General features: G+C 38.4%; 1 protein-coding gene across 1 annotated transcript in view; it reads right to left on the minus strand.

Annotated features, from left to right (window-relative positions):
• Positions 1-21999, minus strand: part of LOC121434754 (structural maintenance of chromosomes flexible hinge domain-containing protein 1-like) — a 142956-nt gene that overhangs the window by 79362 nt on the left and 41595 nt on the right. Inside the window, exons 12-20 of the mRNA XM_041633710.1 lie at positions 15835-16018; positions 13687-13881; positions 11896-12009; positions 10817-10923; positions 9793-9875; positions 9517-9627; positions 6950-7027; positions 6351-6470; positions 1212-1356 (exon numbers count right to left, since the gene is read on the minus strand). Coding sequence (XP_041489644.1) covers positions 1212-1356; positions 6351-6470; positions 6950-7027; positions 9517-9627; positions 9793-9875; positions 10817-10923; positions 11896-12009; positions 13687-13881; positions 15835-16018 — 1137 coding nt within the window. The remainder of the gene's footprint in view (positions 1-1211; positions 1357-6350; positions 6471-6949; positions 7028-9516; positions 9628-9792; positions 9876-10816; positions 10924-11895; positions 12010-13686; positions 13882-15834; positions 16019-21999) is intronic.

Below are 21999 nucleotides of genomic sequence, written 5' to 3' on the forward strand. Positions count from 1 at the left end.
GTCTCTTCATTGTTGTGCAGGTCACAGACCTTCTGGTGTATATTCTACAGAGTGCTGGGTTGTGTGTGCCTAGGCATTCTATTTCACCTCTGTCCGCAGTTCCATGAGGGGATTCTACCCTTCCCACTGTCACCTAACTCCTTAAGTTCGGGGTGTTCATTTCTTTGTCCATCACTTTTGGATTTCTTTTGCTCTGTCAGCTCTTTACTGTAGTTCAATGCCTCACTGTACCCAGCTCTTCCTGGAGTCCAGCACTTCATGTTTTGTTTTAAACATTCAGAGAACCATTAAAGTGATGGTTACCTCTAATCCATCATCTCCAACAAAATCATAAGAAAGGCATCAATTGAATGGTTTGCATTCATTCAGCTATTAAAATAGAACAACAACAACAACCAAAGAGTAAGATACTTCCTTCTGGTTTTGCAAACTTCCTGAGCAGGTTGCCTGATCACATGGTGGCTTATCATTTATTCAATAATAGAACTTTTCTTTTACATTTATCTTTGTTTTCTGGACTGGGAAATAGGATTTGGGCACAATTCTCTTTCCTGAACATCCAATACAGAAGAGAAAATAAAGAAACCTCAGAGATGAAAGTGGAAGAAAAATGAGAGAACAATTATAAAATTAAAGAAACAATCAACTATACACGGTAGTGTATACCTGAAATCCTAACATTCAGGAGGCAGATATACAGGAGGATTGTCCCAAGTTCAAGACCCTCCTGATCTACACAGTGAGTTCCAGGTCAGCCAGGACCATATAACAAGACTGTTTCAATAATCCAAAAACAAAACAAAACAAAAAAAGCAATGTCTTCCATGTTCAAACACAAGCTCAGTTATCTGGGTCTTGGGGATGGAACTGATGTCCTTGGGCTTCCAAGGCAAGCAGTCTACTGACTGAACTATCCCTCAGGCCTCAGCTGCAGTCCCTAAGCAAACAATAGCAACTAGCAGACAGCATGCCACACTTGAAAAAAGAAAATGGAATAAAACGCAATGACTTCAGCAGTAAATTCAAAATAAATTTCTGTGAAATAATTTGCACATGATATTGTAATTGCAGAGGATGGTTTGGAGCTAAATAAATCACTAGGGATCATAAAATTCATTTAAAACATTAATGCCCATGCTAACCCTATATAATTTACACAAAAAGAGTAAATACTTAGCAAAAACACAAATACAAATAAATCCTTCAATTACCTTGCTTCAAGAACTGGCTGAATATCAGATGATAGCTGGGTTGTGTGACCGAATTCATCCTGTAACTCCAAAGGAATATTGAATGGAACTCCAACACGAAAAGGGGAATCCAGAAGACCAAATGAAAACTTCTCTGGCTTGCCCTCTTTACCAAAAACAAAAGGGGAAAGTATTGAGAAATTTTACTGGGACATCATAAACAGACTCAGACATTTACTGGAAATGACAACTCCAATGAAGATGGCGTTTAAATCTGTGCAGAACTGCGAAGACGGCTCAGCAGTTAAAACACCTGCGCTGCTCTTGCAGAAGACCTAAATCTGGTTCCCAGCACTACTGTCAAGTGACTCACAATGCCTGTAGCTGCAGCTCCAGGATATCTGATGCCTTCTTCTGGCCTCTGTGGGCACTTGTACACATACCCACACACTGATATAAAATTAAAAACAAAACTTAAAAAGTAATCTGTGTAGATTTAACTATTTCAACAACCAACACACGCAAATAAGTATAAAATTTTATCTCACAACATATGTAAACAAAAATTCAAGGGGTAGATATGAAAGTGTTTCTTTTATTTCCTTTTATTCTTATTACTATCATGGAAACAGTCTTACTATGTAGGCTGGGCACACCAGGCTGCCCGTAAACTTGTTGCGATCCTCCAATCTAACTGCCAAGGGATAGATTATAGGTGTGCACCATCATGCCAAACCTAAAATAGGTTTTAAGCTATCAAATTGTTAGAATGAAGAATGTTTATGCCCTTAATTTATTTTTATTTATTTATTTGGTTTATTGAACAGGGTTTCTCTGTAGTTTTGGAGCCTGTCCTGGAACTAGCTCTTGTAGACCAGTCTGGCCTCGACTCACAAAGATCTGGCTGCCTCTGCCTCCCAAGTGCTGGGATTAAAGGTGTGTGCCACCACTCCCCAGTTTTGCTTATGCCCTTAATTGAAAACTTCAAATTTCTCAAAATGGATTTGATGAGCTTACAACAAGGTACATACATGAAAATAATTATAACACAAGTAATAAGGAATTCAAAGGCAAGAAAAGAATTACCTATTCTCATAGTCTCATTTATTTACTGTGTATACATACAATTTCTTGTGTGCACATATTCACACAGTATTAGGAACCAATTCAGCCATATATGTGCTCTCTCTGAGCTTACAGTCTACCTAGCAGTGTGATCTCTAATCTACTAATCTTGACTATTCCTTGGAATTTATGGAAATGAAACGTAAGAGTCCACCCTTAAACACGCCAAATCAGAAACTCTGTGAACAGTCATGCCTACTGACAGAGATATTCAGGAAGGAAGTTGCCTGAGCTACAGAGTAAGCTCAAGGCTCGCCTAGGTGCCTTATTGAGATCCTGTCTAAAAATAAAAATGACTGGGGCTATCCCTCTGGCAAGGTCTTGTCTACCATACATGAGGCCCTAGGTCCAATCCCTAGTAAAAGTAAACATACACCAAGACATTTTTGGAGAGACATTCAGCAGGCTGTGCTTGAATAAGTCCTTTGAGGTAGTTCACTTACAAGCTCAAGTTGAGAAGCACAAATTCAAACTGATAAACACTGTAAATGAACAAGCTTTCAGATGACATACATGGATGAGAAGGAGCACACACCTTAACAGAGAAATTGCTTAACCACTAATTTTACTGTGTAAATGTTGAAGCTAAAAGGAATAAGCTCGTGGGAAATGAATCCTCAGTCTACTGCTGAGTGTTCTAGCCACAGTTTTTGAGAATTCTTGGTATCAAATGTACAGAAGAAACTAGCACATTTAAACAAACAAAAAAGCTTTTTTCAGTCAAAAATTGAAACAATATAAATGTTTCAACAGGAAACTAAAATATAATAAGTCTACACCATGAAGCAGATTTCTAGAACAAGAATTATTTTTTAAGAAATAAAACGTTGGGCCTGGAGAGATGGCTCAGTGGTTAAAAGCACTGGTGGAGGATCCAAATCCAATTCCAAGCAGTTCACAAACATATATAACTCCAGATCTAGGGATTCGGGTTTATTGTGGCCTCCATAGGCACGAGACACAAATACAGTGCACAGATACATGAATACATGAAACCTTCTAGTGGTCCTTCTGACTAAAAAAAACATGCAGCTCCAACTTCTCCAAAAACTACAACAACCACCACCACCACAACAACAAAAAAACAAAGAAAACAAACAGACAACAAGAGCAACAGTGAATAAATGGGACCTCCTGAAACCAAGAAGCTTCTGTAAAGCAAAGGACACTGTCATTAAGACAAAAAGGCATCCTACTGAATGGGAGATCTTCACCAACCCTGCATCAGACAAAGGTCTGATCTCCAAAATATATAAAGAACTCAAGAAACTGGACATGAAAATTCTAATTAACCCAATTAAAAAATGGGGTACTGAACTAAAAAGAGAATTCTCAGCAGACAAAGTTCAAATGGCCAAAAGACACTTAAGGTCATGTTCAACCTCCTTATCAATCAGGGAAATGCAAATCAAAACAACTTTGAGATACCATCTTACACCTGTCAGAATGGCTAAAATCAAAAACACCAATGGCAGCTTTTGCTGGAGAGGATGTGGAGTAAGAACACTCATCCATTGCTGGTGGGAATGCAAACTTGTGCAACCACTTTGGAAATCAGTGTGGCGGTTTCTCAGGAAATTGGGAATCAATCTACCTCAGGATCCAGCAATACCACTCTTGGGAATATACCCAAGAGATGCCCAATCATACTACAAAAGCATCTGTTCAACTATGTTCATAGCAGCATTATTTGTAATTGCCAGATCCTAGAAACAACCTAGATGCCCCTCAATGGAAGAATGGATAAAGAAAGTGTGAAATATATACACATTAGAGTACTACTCAGCGGTAAAAAATAATGACATTTTGAATTTTGCATGCAAATGGATGGAAATAGAAAACACTATCCTGAGTGAGATAACCCAGACCAAAAAGATGAATATGGTATGTACTCACTCATTAGTGGAATCTAGCCATAAACCATGGTCATTAAGCCTATAGTTCACAAGCTTAGAAAAGCCAAATAACAAGGTGAATCCAAAGAAAAACATATATAGATCCTCCTGGAAAATGGAAGGAAACAAGATTGCCAGGCAAAAGTTGGGAGCATGGGGGTGGGGATAGGGGGATGGGGGAAGGGGGGGAGGGAGAAAGGAAAGACTGGAGAGAGCTTGGGGGAATGGGAGGGTGGAGATGGAGGAAGGGCAGATATAGGAGCAGGGAAGAAGATATCTACATTAAGGGAGCCATTATAGGGTTAACAAGAGACTTGGCTGTTGAGGGAATCCCAGGTGTCCACGGGGATGTCCCCAGCTAGGTCCTTGGGCAGCAGAGCAGAGGGTGCCTGAACTGGCCTTGCCCCACTATCACACTGATGTTTATCTCGAATATCACCACAGAATCTTCATCTGGCTACGGATGGAGATAGAGACAGAGACCCTCATCAGAGCAACGGACTGAGCTCCCAAGGTCCAGTTGAAGAGGAGAAGGAAAGAGAAGATGAGCAAGGAAGTCTGGACCGTGAGGGGTTGGTCAATCCACTGAGACAGTGTGCCTGTTCTAATGGGAGCTCACCAAAGCCAGCTGGACTGGGACTGAATGAGCATGCGATCAAACCAAAATCTCTGAATGTGGCTGACAATAAGGGCTGACTGAGAAGCCATTGATAAAGGCACTGGGACTTGTTTCTACTGCCCATACTGGTTTTTTGGGACCCTAGTCTATTTGGATGCAAAGCTTCCTAGGCCTGGATGTAGGGGGGAGGACCTTGGACTTCCCACAGGGAAGGGTTCCCTGCCCTCTCTTAAGGAGGGAGGGGGAGGGAGGAGGATGAGTAGGGGAGCGGGAGGAGAATGGGAGGAGGGGAGGAAGTGTAAATTTTTGAAAGGGAAAAAAAAAACCCAAAGTAATGATGCTATAGATTTGTAGGAGACCTAAATCTACAAAACAACAAACAACACAATGGGAAGATCTGTTGAAACTGGCTTCAGTTCTCGGAATCACCATTCCTCCACACAGAGAGCCCCCAACACGAGACAGAGGCCTATTCTCCAGAGAACAAAAGAGGTAGGTCTAAGGAAGGAAGGAGAGACCCAGCACTAGGAAAGGATGCACAGTTCACTGAAAACTGCAAAACCAGCTGGAGAATGACGTACATAGCAGGGCAGCCCTTTCTCCTCTCAGTGGTCTTTGCAGCCTGACTTTCTTCCCACTGGGTGCCAGGCTATAACCTTCCCTAGCAGAAGACTGGAAGGTCCCACCCTGGAGAATCTCAACAGCCAAAACGCAAAAACCTAAAAACTCTCACAATGTAATTAAAATGTAATTAACATGTTTTATATATTTTATTTTGTAATTTGAGCAGTATGACATGGAAGATAAACACAGCAAATAAACAAGCACACAAAACAGCTGGTGTGAGACAGACTATGAACAAGGAAGCACACTATCAAGAAAAAAAAAAACAAAAACCCGGGAACAAGATACTCAGTCCATGAAGTGGGAATATAATGCTTTAAAAAGGGAATAACACAGAATGATACAGCAAGGTGGGAAAATTCAATATAAAGAAATGTTAAAGCAATCTCAAGTAAAATAAATAGAAATAAGGAATGTAAAGGAGAAAAAAATTAATTAGAATACCAGTCTGGAGATTGAGTATTTTCATATCAGATATTTAAAAAGCTAAAAAGTCAAGTATTTTAAGAAAAATGCCTAGAAAATAAAATTTGTTTCAAAACTAAAAAGGTTATGAGTACACAGCAGCTGATGAAAATGATTTTATAATCATGAAACTTGGAATTTTAGAAACTGAGGGGAAAAAATTCCCCAAACAGCTGAAATCATCCAAAGGGTTAAGAATCAGACTAGTTGTAAATGACATAAAGTAAAAAACTAACTAAAATTTTTAAATGACATCTTCAGAATTAAGAAAGAACATAAATGACTAGGTACTTTTATAGTCATTTAAAAACCAAGATGTTTACTCCATTATGTATCTTTTACTGAATTATACAAAGCCCTGCCCCCACCTTGATTTAAAAGGTACCACCAGGAGATGGAATTATACATATAGTAAATTATACATTCACTCACCTTTAATAGAAAATTTTATTGCTTTAGAAGGTAGCGATCTTCCTGCATAGGTATCTGCATTACTTTCATTCAATACCACTTGTAATTTCAATGTATAATTACCCAGTTTCTGGATATTTTCTAGATAAATTAAGAAGAGATTAAATATCATATCAACGTATACTGAATCATATATAACTTTCTTTCCCAAGGATATGCCTAGCCTGTTCTCAAATCAGTACACTCTAGCAGCTCTCCTGCTGAGCTCCTGGAGAAGTTCTACCAGAGGTGAAGTACCATGCATGGTGTGTACTGATTACAGAGGTGATGGGGATCAAACCCAGGACCTCAGCCATGATAGGCAGGCACCGGAGGGGCTGGAAAGATGCTCAGCAGTGAGCATCACTTGTTGCTCTAACAGAAGGACCGGGTTTGGTTCACTGTCATCCATAACTTCAGTTTCAGGCATCTGATGCTGCCTTCTGATCTCCACTAGCACGAGGCAAGCACACTGTGTACATATATATACATGCAGGCAAAACACTCATACACATAAAATAAAAATTTGAAAACAAAATAAGTAAAAAAAATAAAAATAATTGAAATTAAGAGTAACTCACCCATTTTTTTAAACCAATAAGGCCATTTTCCTCCATGCTGACTGATATGTGAAATGATTTCTTTGTTTCCACTTGAAGCTTGATAAAGGAAAATAGAAATACTGCCTTGAGAAACTGAGTATAAAATGAAAATATGTGTTGCAATAGATCACATGCAGTTCCTTTTTTTTTTTTTTTTTTTCCAAGACAGGATTTCTCTTGTAGCTTTGGAGCCTGTCCTGGAACTCACTCTGTACACCAGGCTGTCCTCAAACTCACAGAGATCTACCTGCCTCTGCCTCCTGAGTGCTGGGGTTAAAGGCGTGCACCCCCACTGCCGGCAAATGCAGTTATTTATATTTGCTATACACATCATAAAACTGTTCTGAAGCTTCAAACTATTCAATACTATGTATGCAAACGAGGAAAAACAATGAAAGTTTATTTAGCTCATTGCAATGCTTTCACTTGGAGGGTAAAGTGATGGACTAGAAGGCAGTACCCCAAAAGTAAGATATACAGTCCAGAAGTAGCGCAGGTAGATCATATGGCTTCTACTTTCAGCTTTTTAAAAAACTTCCATACTTACTTTCATAGTGTGTGTGCTAATTTATAATCCCAATAGTGACTAAGGGTTTCTTCTCCACATCCTCACCAGCATAAATGGTACAGGTTTTCTTTAATAGCCATTTTGCCATAATTTACATTTTGCTGGAAGCTAAGAGTGTTGAACACTTTAAAATAGTTACTGGCCAAAACTCCCTGTTGGCCTGCGAAGGCGCCTGAATGCCCAAAAATATATTCCCTTAGACACACAGTTACATAAGCAAAAGTGAAATAGTTAAAAAATAATATAATTTTGGTTATCAATATGCTGAAAATACCTTTTACTAGGTTGAGATATGTTCTTTCTATTTTGGGTTTCTTCAGGGCTTTTTTTTAAATCATAAAATGGTATTAGAGTCTGTCAATAGCCTTTTGTGCATCTTTTGAAATGATCGTCTAATTTCTACTTATATCGACTTATGTGATATATTAAATTAATATGTTGAACGATTTCATTACCACTGGATTAAAATCTACTTGATCACGATGGTCTTTTTATGTTTTCTTAAGCCTAGCCAACAAAAATTCTGCTGAGAATTTTTACATCTATGACCATTAGGGAGATAAGTCTATAATATTTTTCTGTTGGGTCTTTCCCCAGTTTTGGTATCAGGATAATATGGCTTCATAAAAACAATTTTGGAGTGTGCCTTTCTTTTGTGATACAGAGAGTAATTTGAGAAGCACTGATGTTACTACTTTTTTCAAAGTATGGCAAAATTCATCAGTGAATCCATCTGAGTCTGGAATTACCAATCTGAAATCATTTCTACGCTTTATTTTACCTTTTTTTTATGGCTTTTTGATCCCACCAAATAACTTTATTCACACAAACGTCCCTTAATTTACAAAGCTTCAGTCATTCATACGCATTAGGGGGTTCCATAGTGTTAAAGGAACTTAACTATAGTGTATTATACCAACCAAAGTAAGCCAAGTACAAAAAATGTTCCTGTAAAGTTGTTCACACATGGGTTCTTTATTACCAGCTTGGACTCTACCCTTTAAGTCAAGATTCAAGTTACAAGGTCAGGATGGTAGCACATCCCTTTAAATCCCGCACTTAAAAGGGAGAGAAGCAGATGAACTTCTGTGAGGTAGCAAAACCTGGCCAGATACGGCTACACAGTTAAGACTCTGACTCAAACAACAACAAAAAAGATCCAAGCTATACCTGAGTCTCTGAACCACCCAACCCACTACAGCAAGTTATATATCTCACTGCCAATGAGAAAAGTAACTAGAGGGACTGAATCAGGTCAAGGATGAAGAACATGTGAAATTCTAGGGTATCCCATATTTGAAAACTTGTATCTAATACTAAAAGACACCTAGAGACATGGGATAAAACAAGAAGGGACTTGCCAAAGGAAAACAAGAACAAGAAACCAACTGTGTTAAACAGATCAAATTCCATACATTAAAACTCCGCCCCTCCCCTTCACTGAGCATCATTACAGAGCACTAATCGATATAGCTTGAAATTTTAAAAAATAAAAAAAAGTAACAAAAAAAACTGAATGAGGTAACCCAGATCGAGAAAGAGAAATATAATATGTACTCACTCATAAAGCCAAGAATAACAAGCCTACAGTCCACAACCCTAGAGAACCTAGATAACAAAGAGGACCCTAACATACATGGATCTACGCATGAAGGATAAAAAGACAAGATGTCCTGAGTAAATTGGGAAGATGGGGGGCAGAGGGGAGGGTGGAAGGAGAGTGGGCAAAAAATGTATAGCTAAATAAAAATAATAGAACAAAACAAACAAACAAACAAACAAAAACCCCTCCTTTTCCCCCAAGTTTTGGGCACTCACTTGAGATGCCCAACCTGACTTTTTGGAAGAGTGCACCTTAATTTCTACTTCGTAACTTTAACCAAGTCTGCTATATTAACCAGATTAAAGTCATCAAAAATTAAGATATTCAATTCTTCTTATCTATTCACTAAAGGTCCACACTCATATATATTCTTACTGTGTAATATGACTTTAAGTTCCACCAGCAGCTTCTTTGATCCTCCGTGACTCCCTGGGAGCTTCTGCATTGCTTCCCCCTTCTTGTTTAGTATTTCAATTCTTAGTGCACCTGTGAGAATGCCCAATGTGAAAAGAAAGACAGTCACAACCACCCACCAACAGTCTGGAAGGTCTTCTTGTTATATTTCAATAGTCTATAGTTTTTATACATTAGAAGTAGACAAATTTTTTAAAAGAAAGACAAAACCAACAGAGGAGATATTAGAAAACATACCAATTGGGGTTCCGGCAGGCCTAATTTCATTTGGCAATAATTCATCTCCTTCAGGCCAAGTTATAGACAGCCTATCAGGGAGCCTGTTACAAAAACAGCACATTAATGTTTTGTGAATCTAGTTACTTACAGCATTAATTTGAAAAATGCAAATTACCAGATTAGGTACTACTGCTACATTCTGAGAAGTTAAACCTAATCTTGTTATGCCTAATAAAAAGCCAAGATAAAAATCCACCTTGATAGTAACACTTAGATGTAATTTTTCTTTATTTACAGTACAAATGTCCCTTTAAAGACAAAATAAAATAAGCATCACTAGCTTGATCCAGAAATAGAAACATCATCCACTTCATTTTCTTTCCTTTTCCTGTTCAATTTTAAGGTGACAGCGATAGGGTCCTCTACATCAATACGTGCTGTCCTGGAACATATGGCATAGCTCAGGCTGGTCATCAATGTCCCTCACCTCAGTGTCCTGGGGCAGGGGGACAGCTGCCTCTACCTTACTGGCTTCTTCCTTTTAGTGTTCTTCATTTCTTACAAAGTGCTGGTTTCCTCCAGCTTTCAGTCCCCCCACCCCAATGTCTGTGTTAAGGTATAAATAAATGTGACACTTTAGACAAGTTTTCTCTTTTTCTAAAAATCTAGGTTCCTGTCTAACTACAACTCTCAATATTTAATGTCAAAGAGTTCACTTCAGAGCACATAACATGTATGAGAATACTAAATAGTACTTCCAAGTATATATTTAGATCCAAGAATTTAAATAAATATATTCAAAAATTATACTATATATATTGCATTATATATTATATATTGTACTAATATTAAAAAACTATAATATATATTTCTCTTCTTTTTGAGACAGGCTATCATTACAGAGGCCTGGCTGGCTGGCCATGTTGACTAGGTTAGCTTTTAATCTCAACAGAGATTCACCTGACTCTGCATCCCACATGTACCACTGTGCCCAACCCAAATTATTATTTTGTTTAGGCTTGATTTTTGAAACTTGACTTACCTTGCCATTTCATCTTCTACATATTTTTTTATTGTTTTCTCAGCAACAGTCCTGTCCAGCTTTGCAATAGGCACAGTTCTTATTTCATCGTACAGCGCCTGGGGTTCCTGAATAAGAATTTACACCAACATTGCAAAGGTAACAACTTAAAGTAACCTGTTAGTTACTAAACAAACCAACCCATTTATTTCTCTCAAAGACATCAATTTTATCCTAATTAAGTACACAAATGAGGGTAACTATTCTTACACTTGACTATTTTCACTTTTAAAAAAATCTATCTTTAAAAATTATTATTACTGGGCTTTAGAGATGGCTCAGAGTTTAAGAACACTAGCTGCTCTTTCAGAAGTCCTGAGTTCAAGTTTCCAGAAACCACATGGTGGCTCACAGCCATCTATGAGATCTGGTGCTCCATGTCTGGCATGTAGACATACAGGCTGGCAGAGCACACTGTATATAGTAAGTAGATATTTATTATGGCGCATTTGCATAGAGTACGTGCGTGGGCGCATGTGTGGAGTCAATCCTCCCCTTCCACTTCTAGCACCTGTTTTCATGTTTCTATTTAACCTGCACAATCCTATAAAATCCAAATTACAAGAAACAAGTGTAAGGGGAAAACTTTTATCCTGGAGTTACATTTTTGTTTTGTTTTGTTTTTCGAGACAGGATCTCACTGTTTAGCTCTGGTTGTCCTGGAACTCGCTCTGTAGGCCAGGCTGGCCTTGAACTCACAGAGATCCACCTGCCTCTGACTCCCAAGTGGTGTGATTAAAGACATGCACCATAACTGCCCAGTGGAGTTACATATTCTTAAAAAATAAAATTCTGTCTAGTGATTACTCGTCTCTGAACCTGGTGGAAATTTGCCTTTTGTACAAGTACTTTATACTTATATGCATATATATAAGACATGCAAATTTATGGAACAGAAAGAAAACTATGCTGACAGCAATCACTTCATTAAACAGGGAAAAACGCAAGCCAATTTTAAAATATCATTCCCTTTATTAAAATATTTACATAAAAGTGGTGCCACGAGACTTTCAATACTCATCGGTCACTTGCTTTCTTACCATTGCGATCTGAACTTCACCTCCTGTAGCGTACACTTCTCCATCATGATCACCATAAAGGAAGAACCTTACTATGCTTCCATAAAAGAGAGGCAGTGTCTTGATTGTCTTGACCTTATATTTAACATAAATTCTCAGATTAATATTTTCTAAGAGAAAACAGGTTTAATAATGTAACTGCTATACATTTGAAAACCACTCTTGTTCACAATGACTTCATACCAATGAAGCAAGAAAATTAGATGTGAGATTTAGCACTTGCTGGTGGCAAATCTGTGTTAAGACAGGAGCTTCTTCATGCAGATATGTCAATCTAAGCATGTATTCATAGACTTTGACAAGTTAACATTTCCATCAAATACATTAGCTCAAAACCTGTGTGTGTGTGTGTGTGTGTGTGTGTGTGTGTGTGTGTACTTTGAGATAGAAGAAATGGGAAGGGAAGAGAGAACAGGAGAGGGGGAGAGGGAGAGAGAAAACTGATCTGCAGAGAGAATGGCAGAAAAAAAGGCTTGGAACTTTTTGCGTCAGGTCTGATGGGTCTATTTATAATCACTGCACTTGGAGCTGGGCAGTAGATCACTCAGTCACAGGTCAGCCTAAGTCACATCGTGACATTGTCTCTCAAAACTCAAAATCTCTATGTCTTCCCTAGAATCAATAGCTTCAGAAATTTAAAATAAATCAAAACCACTATAAGCTATCCTGATTCATATGTACATTAGTTAGCAGGAAAAAAACAACCAACTTAATGCTTTTTATTTTTCAGAAAAGATTGTGTGTGTCCATGCTGAAATATCTAAAAAGCATTTGCTCAAGTCCATGAAGCAGCTGATAAGCTGATTACTCTATCACAGCCCTGCAACACCTGACCTGGCTTCAGGGGTACTCTAAGTTCTCCTAGTTCCCTCTCAGCCCACCAGTTCCCTTTCCATCTGACACCAGCTCCCTCTGTCCTCATCTAAATGTCATAAAAACCCCAGTCCTCGGCTTCTTTAGCCACCCTCACTACTTCTAGGACTTTAACTGTATGATGGCATCCCTCACAGTCAGAGGGAAGTCATGTCTTCCTAATTGACAACTGTTGAGTATTTCCAAGCTTCTTCCACTTGAGGTTACTGCAAATGCTACGTTTGACCCAAAGCATGTTATAGATCTGCTCTTCTAAGTCCTGGCCTCATCCAATGGCAGAAAATTCTCTCCTCTCCTAATCATTCTCTTCATTCAAATCACCTTTATTTTACCTAGGTCTTTACTGTTCCCAATTTTAGGTTAGAATATTCTAAGAACAAAGCACATTTCAATCTCTGTATGTTCACAATGCATTTAAAATCAGAAAATACTTTTCAGCAGCAAAATACAACTAAAAAACTAAAACTACTCTTTTCAGTCTCCCTCTCAAAGAGGCAGCTTCTGTCTCTCCCTTCTCCCCTTCCCCCTCTGTCTCTCTCTTTCTCCTCTTCTCCCCTTTCCCCTCCATAACCCACTAAATAAATATCCAACCTCACAAAAAAAAAAAAACAAACTAAAACTAAAAATTACTTTACCACATATTAAGCCAACACTGCCACTCCAAGTGAATAAAGACAACATAAGAATACTTTGTTAATGCAGCTTTGGCAATAAACACAATTTTTAAGGCACAATAAATTGTATATTGAAATTGATTTCTTTTTCACTCTTTACAGGCTTCAAAGAAACATAAGCATTGTTGTAGTTGATAGACTCTGGTGCACCTAACATAGTTGGCAATTCTACTAAGAACTTAATTTGAACGTAGGCTGCACCTACCAGTTGTCCCGCTTTGTATATTTTTCCGTCCCACTCTATTGCTGAGTATGTTGCCCAGGGGCCTTGCCTTTTGGAGGGAAGATCAGTACGTGTAATCACTCCTTTAAAAAGTGTAAATTTTATTTGTTTGTCATACTTTTCATGACAGTCCTTCAGCCATAAAGCAAATTCTCTGTCAATTTTCATTCTCTGCTCCTGTAAAGATTTAAAATGTTCTATGAAATATTGATAAACAGATACAGCTTTAGAAACCAGTCACTCATTTCATTTTCCTTTCACATATCACATGTCATAAAACCTAGGTAAAAATTAAAATATCTTGCCAGATCTTTTCAACAATTTATGAAATTTCATAAAATAAGGTTTTCCTTGTGACATTCTTTATGCCATATTTATACAGAAAAATGGAGCAAAATTTAAAATGACTTAACTTACAAGAATGAACACCTACAGAAACTGTTATGTGATATACTTTGGCAGCTAAGTATTACATTGATGTAGGAGGGTCATCTGTCTATGTGTTATTTTCATTGGTTAATAAAGAAACTGCCTGGGCTTTTTGATAAGGCAGAATTTAGATAGGTGGAGTAGACCAAACAGAATGCTGAGAGAAAGAAAGCAGAGTCAGGCAGACACCATTAAACTCTGGCCCAAGATGGACGCAGGTTAGAATCTTCCCGGTAAATCACCACCTTGTGGTGCTACACAGATTATTAGAAATGGGTTAATCAAGATGTGAGAGTTAGCCAGTAAGAGGCTAGAGCTAATGGGCCAGGCAGTGTTTAAATGAATACAATTTGTGTGTTGTTATTTTGGGTGTAAAGCTAGCCGTGCAGGACCTGTGCGGGATGAAAAGCAGGCCTGCTTGCCTCATCACTACATTACATTACTGAAAGAGTAGCACACAGTAAATGACTCTGGGGTATGTAGGTATAAAAGAGCACAACTGTCTTATTAAACTTTTAAAAATTTATACACAATGGGATCACTTTGTTTCATTACCAGTGTATGCATTTTAAATCTGATCAATCTCAAATCACATTTCATCCAAAAGTATTTCATAAGCATATGCACCCTTTGGTAACTCGCAAAACAAGACCAAATTTGAACAGTTAAGGGGTAGTGAAGTAGCTCAGCCAGTAAAGACACTTATCATCAAGCACAGAAACTCAAATTCCATCTTTAGAACTCACATAGTGGAAAGAGAAAATTGACTTTAGCAAGTTGTCCTCTCATCTCTACATGCATGCCCTGGAACATGCACATGAACCCGTGTAAAAACAAAAAAATTATTAAAGCCTTATAGAGTAGTTAATGTTCAGTTCCCATGCAACACAATTACAGGTAGCTGTTATTAAGTGGAGATGCTTGATGATTACAAAGTCTCAATATTAAGATCTACTAAAGCTGCGTATGGTGGTATATGCATATAATTCCAACTCTTGGGAGACAGAGACAGGAAGACCAGGAGTTCAAGGCCAGGTTAGGCAATAAAAGGTTTGAAGCAAGCCTGCCATAATGAGACTTTTCTCAAATGTGTGTGTGTGTGTTTGTGTGTGCGCATGCACCCATGTGCGTATATGTAGAGGGTGTCTAATAAAGGCAGGTAAATTTTATCCACAGTTTAATCAACTTGAAAATTTTAGTGTAATGACCAGTTAAAAGCTCAAGAAAAAAAATCACCAAAGCCTTAAAAAAAAACCTTAACTGATACAGCAAAGCAAAAAGGTTCTACACATTGATGGGGTACTATGTAATATTGAACACACACATATATATGTATGTAGATAGAGACAGAGAGATTATGTAATATTCAAGTCTGATTAAACTGGCTGAGGAAATGACTTAGCTGTTAAGCGCACTTGCTGCTCTTTGGGTGAGTCACCGCTTGTAAGTCTAGTTGTATGAGAACTGATTGATGCCCTCCTTTGGCCTTCATGGATATGTGTACTTGAATATGCACACGCACACACATACAGAGTTTAATGCTTATTTCAACAAACTCAATTATTGAAACACAGTAGTCTTTTGAGAAAATGAATCTAAATATACAAAATATTAGTAAAAAGCTGCTTAATATACAGGTCTGCATTTATTTAAGAAGAGATCATTGGCAAATATTCAAAGCTTGACATTTAAAAGGCATACCTGTCCATTTAAGATTCTTGTAAAAAGGGTGTTCTTATCTTTCAATTTCAGCTCAAGATCCATAAATGTCAGTTTATTTGTGCTGACCTGAAATTTGTCATTAGTGAACAATGCACCAGATATTCTATTAAAGCACTCAATTGGGGCAAGCCCTCTCTTCTTAGGAGGAGCACACCAGTCAAAACTGCAACAGAACAAAATTATTGGTCAGTAAAAAGATTAGGTTAACAAATGCCAGCCCAGACTACTATACCCAGCAAAACGTTCAATTACAACATATGGAGAAAGAAAAAAAAACATTGTACTATAAAAACAAATTTAATTGTATTTACAAATACAGCTCTAGCGGGCGGTGGTGGCGCACGCCTTTAATCCCAGCAGAGGCAGGTGGATCTCTGTGAGTTCAAGGCCAGCCTGGTCTACAAGAGCTAGTTCCAGGACAGGCTCCAAAACCACAGAGAAACCCTGTCTCGAAAAAAAAAAAACAAATACAGCTCTACAGAAAGCACTAGAAGGAAAACTTCAACCTGAAGTGCTGTGGGAACTCCTTCAGCCAACAGCTTTTAAGATTCTGGCTCACTTTGGGCATGGTCGTCTTATGTACTAAAAATGCAAACAGAAAGCATGGGGTGGGGAGGGGGGGGCGCTTCACTGCTGGATTCAGGTCCAGTTCCCAGCGCACACAGAAGACTGCGGATCACTAGTCTGTCAGTTTACCCTTAATAAGTAAACCTTTGTTATATTCTATCCAGGCTAGTGTGGAACTCTTTTGTACAGCAACACTGAAGATGTTAATTACACCCAAGGAACTCAAGGAATAAATAATCCCAGACAAAAATATCAAAGGGGGGGTAACCCACACCATAATAACATAACAGGAATCAATAAACACTGATCACTGATTTCTCTCTTAACATCAATGTCACAATTTCCCAATAAAAAGACATAAACTTAAAGAATGGAAAGAGGATCAATCTTTCTGCTGCGTCAAAGAAACACACCTTAACCTCAAGGATAGATATTACCTCAGGGCAAAAATTTGGGCAAAAATATTCAAGTAAATGGACCTAAGAAACAAGTTTAGCCAAATTAATATCTGACAAAAATAGACTTCAAACCAAAATTAATTAGAAGAGAGAGGGAAGGGCACTATGCACTCAGAGAAAAATTCACCAATACGACATTTCAGTTCTTAACAGCTGTGCACCAAACATGAAGGCACCCAAGTTCATAAAAGAAACAGTACCACAGTTAATCCAGAGTCTGACCTCACACACGGATAGTGAGAGACTTCACTCTTACCAAGTCAGGTTATCCAGAAAAAAAAAAACTAAACGGGAGAAATGCTGGAGCAAACTGAAATCATAAACCAAGTGGACCTAACTGATATTTACAAACCATCTCACCCAAACCAAAAAAGTATACCTTCTTCTCTGCACCTCATGGAACTCTCTCCAAAACTAACGACATACTTGAAAACAAAAAATCTCAAAAGCTACAAGAAATCAGACAACCAGGCATCCTATAAGATCACCATAGACTAAGGCTGGCTATCAACAATAGAAACAACACACAATTTACAAACTCCTGGAAACTGAACAACTCAAAATTGAAAAAAAAAATGTGTCAAGAAAGAAAATTCACAAGACAGGAAATTCACAGAATTATAAAGGCATATTTAAAAATCTGTACTCCATCAAACTGGAAAATCTAAAAAATTAAAAGAAACACATAATTTTCTCAATAGGTACTACTTACCAAAGTTAAATGAAGATCAGGTAAATAATTTAAATAGACCTATATAACCCCTAGTGAAACAGAAGCAGTAATTAAAAGTCCCCCCCTCCGTCAAAAAAAAAAAAAAAGTCCAGGGACAGACAGTTTTAGCAAAGAATTCTATCAGATTTTCAAAGAGTCAATACCAATACTCCTAAAGTATTCTACAAAATAGAAACAGAAGGAACGATGACCAATTCACTTTATGAGGCCATAGTTACCCAAGATACGCAAACAACATAATTAACAATGAAAGAGAATTATAGACCAATTTTCCTTATGAATATAGATGCAAAATTACTCAAAAAAAAAAAAACACTTGCTAACCAAATCCAAGAACACATCAAAGCGATCAACCACCATGATCAAGTAGGCTTCATCCTAGAGATGCAGGGATGGTTCAATATATGAAAACTAGTAAATGTAACCTATCTTATAAATAAATTGAAAGAAAACAATAACAACACAATAATCTCAATGTATGCCAAAAAAGTCTTTGACAAAAATCTGTCACCCATCATGATAAAATTCCTGGAGAGAGATACAAGGGACATGACCGAACATAATAAAAGCAATTTACTGCAACTCCTAGCCAACATCAACTTAAATGGACAGAAAATCAAAATTCTACTAAAATCAGGAACAAGACAAAAAGCCCACTCTCTCCAATATCTCTTCAATATAGCTCTTGAAATCCTAGCTAGAACAATTAAGACACTTAAGGAAATCAAGGAAGAAGCCAAAGCATCTTCATTTGCAGAAGATATAATAGTACACATAAATGACTTGAAATATTTCACTGGGGCTGGGGGTTGAGGAGATGGCTCAGCAATTAAGAGCACTGGTTGCTCTTCCAGAGAACCTGGGTTCAATTCCTAACACCCACATGGTGGCTCATAACTGTCTGTAGCTCCAGGTGCAGGGGATCTGACACCCACGGACAGACATACATGTAAGCAAAACACCAATGCACACAAAATAAAAGTAGGTACTATTTAAAATTCCACTAGGGAACTCCTACAGCTGATAAACACTTCCAGCAAAGTAGCTGTATATAAAATTTACTTTCAAAAATGAGCAGACATCCTACATACAAATCACAAATGTACTAAGAAAGCAATCACGGAAACATCACCTTTTAGAATAGCTTCAAATAATATTAAATATTTTGAGGTATCTCTAACCAAGCAAGTGAAAGACTTGTATGTTAAAAACTTTAATGCACTGAAGAAAGAAATCGACAAAGATATTAGAAGACTGGAAAGATGGCCCATCCACATGGATTAATACAGCTATCCTACCAAGAACAATCTACAAATTCAATGAACTCCCTATCAAAATTCCAATGCAATTCTTCATGGATTTGAAAGGGCAATTTTCGGCATCATGTGGAAACTCAAAAAACCCAGGATATCTAAACAATCCTGGATGATGAATAACTGCTGGAGAGATCACCATCCCTTCTTCAAAACTGCACTACAGTAATAAAAATAGCATGGCATTGGCATAAACACAGACATACTGATAAATAGAATTAGATTGAAGATCCAGACATAAATCCACACACCTAGGGACACCTGATTTTTTTGACAAAGAAACCAGAAATAACATACTGGAAAAAGGACAGCATCTAAAACAAATGGTTAAACTGTATGGTTGTGAAGAATCCATATAGAAACATATTTATCATCCTGCATAAAACTCAACTCCAAATAGATCAAAGAGCTCAACTTAAAAACAGATACCTTGAACCTGGCAGAAAAGAAAGTGGAGGATAGCCTTAAACTCACTGGCACAGAAAAAGACTTTCTGAACAGAATATAGTTAACACAGGCACTAATATCCACAATTAATAAATGGGACTTCATGAAACGCAAAACCATCTATATGGCAAAGGACACCATAATTTGGACACAGAAGGAACCTACAGAATGAAAAAATATCTTTACAAATCATGCATCAAATAGAGGGATGATATCTAAAATATGTAAAGAAAACAACTCATTTTTTAAAATGAGGTACAAAGCTAAGCAGAGAATTCTCAAAAGAGGAAGCTTAAATGGCTGAGGAACACTTAAAAAATGTTCAACATCCTTAGTCATCAAGGTAAGGCAAATCAAAACTACTTTGAGATTTCACCTTACACCAGCCTGAAGAGCCAAGATCAATAAAATGAGTAACAGCTAATGTTGGCAAGAGTGTAGGGCAAGGGGAACTCATCCATTGCCGGTAGGAGTGCAAATTTATAAAGCCACGATGGAGATTAGTATGGCAAGTCCTCAGGAAGCTGGGAACCAGTGTACCCCAATGTCCAGCTATAACACTCGTGAGCACATACACTAAGAGTTCAGCATCCTACTACAGAGATGTTTGCTCAACCATGATTTTTATTCATAATACCCAGAAATTGGAAACAGCCTAAATGTCCTCAACAGATAAACAGATGAAAAAAAAATGTGGTACATTTACACAATGGGATATTATTCAGCTGTCGGAAAGAACGAGGGAGGGAAGGAGAAGGGAGGGAGGGAAGGAGAAGGGAGGGAGGGAGGGAGGGAGGGAGGGAGGGAGGGAGGAGAGAGGGAAGGAGGAGGGAGGGAGGGAGGGAGGGGGGAGGGAGGGAGGGAGGGAGGGAGGGAGGGAGAAGGGAGGGAGGGAGGGGGGAGGGAACGAAACAAACTTGCAGGTAAATAGATTTAGAAAAAATTCATCCCAAGTTAACAAACCCAGACCCCCAAAAGAAAATGGTATGTATTTTTTCTTATATGTGGATATTAGCTGCTAAGTCTTCACTAACCAGGCTCTAATCTGGTAACACAGAGGTTAGTTAAGTGACTAGAGGCAGGGAATGCAGTCTTCCTAGGAAGAGGAAATAGAATAGACAGTTATGGGTGGATGGGGGCAGTGAGACCAAGAACGGAAGGATTAAATGGAGAGGGGGAAGAAAGGGTAGGGTAAGGGAGGAAGACAGGGAGAGACAGTTAAAACTAAGAGCCATTAAAATGGTCATTTTATGGTAAAAGCATCTTAAAATATACACATATACAAAAGAACTCTAAAAGGAATCACCAAATAGGGAGACAAAGCCCCAACCAGACATTTCTAGCTATGAGATGAACCTCCAGTGTCAGAATAGGTTACAAGTAATCGAGCTGTTTGCTAAAGGGGCCCAACGGAAACCCCCAAGCTTCCTAGGTTATTGGTTGCTTTCCAGAAGCATGTATAGAACTCACAGAACACAGAGAAGTCAAGCTGGTGCCTTCACCGCTACTGACTAGTGTTCATGGCACTGAAAGGTACTCTCTGCACACTACCAGAGGAGAAAGAGAAACACCAGCCTGCTTGCTACAAACCCTTGCATCTACAATGGTGACTTGTCTGCAAAATATGCCAGCGAAACAGTAGCACAAGGGATGTAGGAGCAACCAACCACTGTCTGACTGGCTTGAAGGCCCACTCCATGAGATGGAACCCATGCTTCATGCAGCTCAGCTGGCCTAGAACCTGCGACTAGACAGGTCATGGATTTGAGCGAAACCAAATACTACTGTTCTGCTAGAAGAACACAGTAACACAACTACTCCTAATTACCTTCTGCAATACTCAAATCTCAACCATCAGAGACGCTTTCCTCCTGCAGGAGATGGGAACAAATACCAAGATCCACAACTGCAGAGTGTGTGGAGAGGGAAGGGCCTTGGGCCACTCAGTCCTAAAAGAAATGTCTCTATCAAATCCCTTCCCTCAAGGTCAGGGAAGGATCCATAAGAGGAGGTAGAAGGAGTGTAAGAGTCAGAGGGAAGGGAGGACATGCCTCTAAACACAAATGAACTCAGAGACTGTCATGGCATGTATGAAAGCTAGATGGCTTCCAAGGATGAGAGGGAAGAGGACACAAGCCCCCATTCCTAACCCAGAATTGGCAATCTTCCAATGAATAACCATTTATAAATGGAAAATTAGTTTTCTCCAACAGAGTATCACTGGGTCTACAGAACACACTAAAGACTAGGCCCAAGTCAAGCAGCAGATGGCTAACACAAAATAAACTCAATGGTATTTTCAGAGTTTAGAGGGTTTTTGTTTTTGTTTTGTCTCATTATGCTTTGTGTGGGCATTAAAAAATTTTTTTTGACCTTACAGGCCTTTTGCATATATATTATGGTTTCTGGTTTTGTGTTTTTATGTGATTCTTCTGTGTGTGAATATGTGTGTCTCTGTGGCTATGTGTGCTTCTTCTGCCTTTTCTTTGATTACCTCTTTTTCTACTCATTTTGTTTTGTCCTATTCAGATTTGTTTGTTTGTTTGTTTGTTTTTTGGTTTTTCGAGACAGGGTTTCTCTGTGGCTTTGGAGCCTGTCCTGGAACTAGCTCTGTAGACCAGGCTGG

The sequence above is a fragment of the Microtus oregoni genome, unplaced genomic scaffold (genome assembly GCF_018167655.1).
Source record: "Microtus oregoni isolate MIOR12 unplaced genomic scaffold, Mior012 000044F_ref0000062, whole genome shotgun sequence".
Taxonomy (NCBI): Eukaryota; Metazoa; Chordata; class Mammalia; order Rodentia; family Cricetidae; genus Microtus; species Microtus oregoni.